Source organism: Pterocles gutturalis, unplaced genomic scaffold (genome assembly GCF_000699245.1).
Source record: "Pterocles gutturalis isolate BGI_N339 unplaced genomic scaffold, ASM69924v1 scaffold39923, whole genome shotgun sequence".
NCBI classification, from domain to species: Eukaryota; Metazoa; Chordata; class Aves; order Pterocliformes; family Pteroclidae; genus Pterocles; species Pterocles gutturalis.
In genome coordinates, this window is record NW_010127095.1 from 10,804 (window position 1) to 14,553 (window position 3,750).

At 45.3% G+C, this 3,750-nt stretch overlaps 1 protein-coding gene across 1 annotated transcript; it reads right to left on the bottom strand.

Moving 5' to 3' along the window:
• Nucleotides 1–115: 115 nt before the first annotated feature.
• LOC104465935 (UDP-glucuronosyltransferase 1-3-like) lies at nucleotides 116–2,905 on the bottom strand. Its single transcript, XM_010079180.1, has 3 exons — nucleotides 2,700–2,905; nucleotides 486–1,143; nucleotides 116–205 (listed from the first exon to the last, which is right to left on the bottom strand). Exons 1-3 carry the CDS (start codon nucleotides 2,903–2,905, stop codon nucleotides 116–118), a joined length of 954 nt encoding a protein of 317 aa, XP_010077482.1.
• Nucleotides 2,906–3,750: the final 845 nt, after the last annotated feature.

Sequence of the window (3,750 nt, forward strand, 5' to 3'; positions counted from 1 at the left end):
AGAAAGGCTGATGTTCTCAGGTTAGCACAGAATCAGTGGTGGTCAGATCTAAGCCGGGTAATTATTATTCAGAAAATTAACAGACTGGCTCATTTTTCAAAACAACATAGTAGGTTTACATGTATTTGTTGTTCATTATCCAGTAGTGAAGGGCACCTGGGCCCCCTGCGGGTTTGAAGTGTGTGGTGCTGGTTAACGACTCCAGCTGCAGTTTGAGGAACAGAGGCCTCAAAAAGCAAGAACTAGATACGAGCTTCTGGTATCTGGGAGGAAAGGGTTTTCCAATGGATACTAAGGACAGAATTTTTATGCTAAACAAGACTGAAGCTTGGGTGACTCAAGGCTGCAGATTTATTTTCCTCCCAGGAGTACCTCTCACCGTAAGGCCTGTGTGGGTTACTCCAGGGTGCCTCTTTGAGCTGCCAAGGAGCGTTGCAGCAATGGAGCAGAGCTGCACTGTCTAATTTGGAGGAAAAAGAACATACCTTAGGCAGTGGTTTCTTCTGAGCGCAGTTTATACCTCCAATAAAGACCATATTGGGCATCACTGGTCTGACATACTCAAACACAAAGTCAAATCTCAGAAGCCAAATGGAAGCGGAGTTCAGGAGGTCCAGCAGGGATACATCTCGCTGAAGAACTTCAGAGGAAAACTTTACCGCCTCTGCATAGAAACTTTCACAGTAGAAAAACTCCAGGAGGGCAACCAGTGCATTTTCCACTCTCTGGAAAAAAGTCATACGATCCGAGTTGGAGGTGAATAGTCTCGGGGTGTAGGACAGAGGGCTTGGGCACTGCGATGCTTTGTAGTGTAAGTTGCAAGGAAATCCTCTCATGAAGAACACAAACGGACGAGATACATAATTAGCAACTGTTGCTCCGCACATAAAAACAGGATCTGTTAGGACAGCATCGAAGTTGCTTTGATTCACGTACTGCAGGATCTCCTTGTTGTTGAACAGGTCCTTGCATTGAGCAAAGAACAGCCGGAAAGCAGGCAGTGAGCTGTTGAACAGTGCTAGAGCATTCAGTGGGAAAGGCAGGTCCCTCAGGTGAGCAGCAACATACTCACGAAAGCCATCATCCAGATCTTGTAGTGTGTAAGACACTGGGTATGTTTTCACCGTGTAAGCCTGCGTTGTTCTCACCTGCCAGCTTATTTCTGGTGTAAGCACCACCACTTCATGTCCTCTCTCGGTGAGCTTTTCAACTACGCTCTGCATGCTGAGCCAGTGGCTTCCATCCATGGGCACCACCAGGAGTTTCCCTCCATCTGAAAGGCCAGCCAGGAGGAGGATAAAAATCCAAGCACAGCAGAGATGCAAAGTCATGTTCCTGTGGTCAGAGCACAGACTGCAGCAGAGTCTTCTTCAGGCTGTGGCTTGAAGATGCTTTTAAAGGAAGCCGACCGGTTTATCTGTTGAGCTGTGCTGCTTTCTCATAATCTTCTAGTGAATGATTTACTGCTCTGGGTTATGGGTTGGTGTTTTTTCTTTTTTCCATTACTTGTAAAGCCGAATGTAGTGACCCTTTCCTGTGCTGAGTCATTTGAGGTCCTCAGTGTTCAACGGAGAGCTAGCTCCTGAGCATCCTGGTCTGATTTCACTGCACTTATCTCTTGACCGTTGATGTGTCCTCTTATCCCTTAGCCAGGACCAAGTCTGGTGACAACCGCAACACCACAGTAACAAATGAAAACAGCCTCAACAAATTTCATTGTGGTTGGACACATGGATGTTCAGAAACCAGGGAAAGGGCAGATGAACCTGGGCATCTGAAAAGCATCTGAAAGGGCATCTGAGATAGAAGGAATCTTCACAGCCTATAATGACACCAGGGAGAGACACGGAGAGAGGCTGACCCGGGACCTGAGGTAGAGATCAGTGAAACTGAAGCCCTGGTTCTTGCTTCAGAGCAGTAATGCACTTATTCCACAGCCTATGAGACAGCCTCCAGGCGGCTGAAAACTCCTCACCACTTGCCTACACATCAAGTAGAGGCCAGACATAAGGCACGTACTAAATGTGTTTTAATGACTACTGCTCCCCGTATGGCTTGGACTATTCAGCAGACTCAGGTGGGAGCCCAGGTATCAGACCTGACCTGGCAAATGAGCAGCTTCAGCATAGGCATGGGTTTGCGAAAGCTATCAGCTTCACAGCATTGCTTTTACTGTTACTGATGCCAAAACGCTTAGATGTCTAAATAGTACTGTGGCATGGAAAAATAGTGCAACCTGGGATATTTAGACTCACACAGCCTCTGTCCTTCAGGCACACAGCTTCTTTTCTCTCCCTTCCATACCATGATCCATGCCACAAAATTAATTGCATATTGTTTTTTCCTGTCAGCCTTTTAATTTCTTTTTTCCCATTTTAGCAACGTCTTTACCTTTTGCCTTGTGTAGAGAAACTACTGGAAAAGTGGCACAGAGCAATTTTCTTTCAGGATAACTTTTCAGAAAACAAAATATTTGAGCTTCAGAGTTGTGGAAGAAGCTTCTGAGGTGAAAGTGAAAAAAATACTCTTAGAATCTTTTATGTTGTTATAAACGGTAAGAAAAAAATGAATAATAACTAAGACATGTTGTTATTTACAGATTTATATAAACTGTACTTAAAAATGATCATTGGAAAAATAAGCAGTTTAGTAAACAGCATTTTCTCACTAACAGGTTGATTTTTTTTTTTTTTGTTGGCTTTATGTATAAATTTATCTCAGGTGCAACGACGACTATTTTGTGTCCCTTCTGCCTGAGACCATCCAACACTTCCCGCATGCTGAACCAAGGACTCCCGTCCACATGCACCACCAGCAGCTTCCCACCAGCAGCCAGACTGAGCACAGACAGAAGCAGAACCAGCGTCACCGTGACTTGCAGATAAGCACTAAGCACCGGGGCCATTTCTGCAGAAATCTGATGGGTGCTGCCCAGAAAGAATAGTCCCAGCTCCACCTTTTCAGCAATCTGGTCTGTGCTTACCTGAGATGATCTTTAGTCTTATTTGCTGTGCGGTTAATGTATTATCATGGTAAATGTGGAATAAGAAGCCGAAATAAGAGGCAGACAGGAATAATTTAGCAGACGGTAATCTGAACAGCAGCTAGAGTGGGTAACATGCACCACTTTGTTTTGGAGGAACACTGGGATTTAAGGCAATGAGTGTTCTTTAATAAGTGGTCGGCTCACAAGTGCCAAATAACAGAACATTAATTTTCCAAACAAGAGTTTTCAGTATAAGAAAATTCCTCCCCTCCTGCCAGTCCAAATAATTTTCTATTTGTAAAAGATTAGAAAAGTATTAATGCTCCGCATGGGAAATGGTCAGTTTTATATCGTGGCATTGTCAGGGGGTGGAGGGATAGGATGAGGGGGAACAGCTGTAAGCTGAAAGAGGGGAGATTTAGATGAGATATTAGGAAAAATGTTTTCCTGTGAGGGTGGTGAGGCAGTGGCCCAGGTTGCCCAGAGAAGCTGTGGATGCCCCATCCCTGGAGGGGTTCAAGGCCAGGCTGGATGAGGCTTTGAGCAACCTGGGCTAGTGGGAGGTGTCCCTGCCCATGGCAGGGGGTGGGACTGGATGGGCTTTAAGGTCCTTTCCAACCCAAACCACTCTGTGATTCTGTGATTGGAATGAAAATGGAAAATGGGCTCTCACAGTTCATTTCCCTGAACAGCCTCTTCTTGGAAGGATGAAGGTAGGGTGTGGAAGGAGGAAGGACAGGGCATGGGTGTTTTTGACAGATACA

Excerpts from the sequence above, each read along its gene's own strand:
- LOC104465935 (XM_010079180.1), bottom strand. The coding sequence starts at position 2,905 with ATGGCCCCGGTGCTTAGTGCTTATCTGCAAGTCACGGTGACGCTGGTT. Across the intron at positions 1,144-2,699 it reads GAGATAAATTTATACATAAA|AACAACGCAGGCTTACACGG; the intron begins GCCAACAAAAAA and ends CTGGCAGGTGAG. Across the intron at positions 206-485 it reads AGAAGAAACCACTGCCTAAG|CTGGAGTCGTTAACCAGCAC; the intron begins GTATGTTCTTTT and ends CTCAAACTGCAG.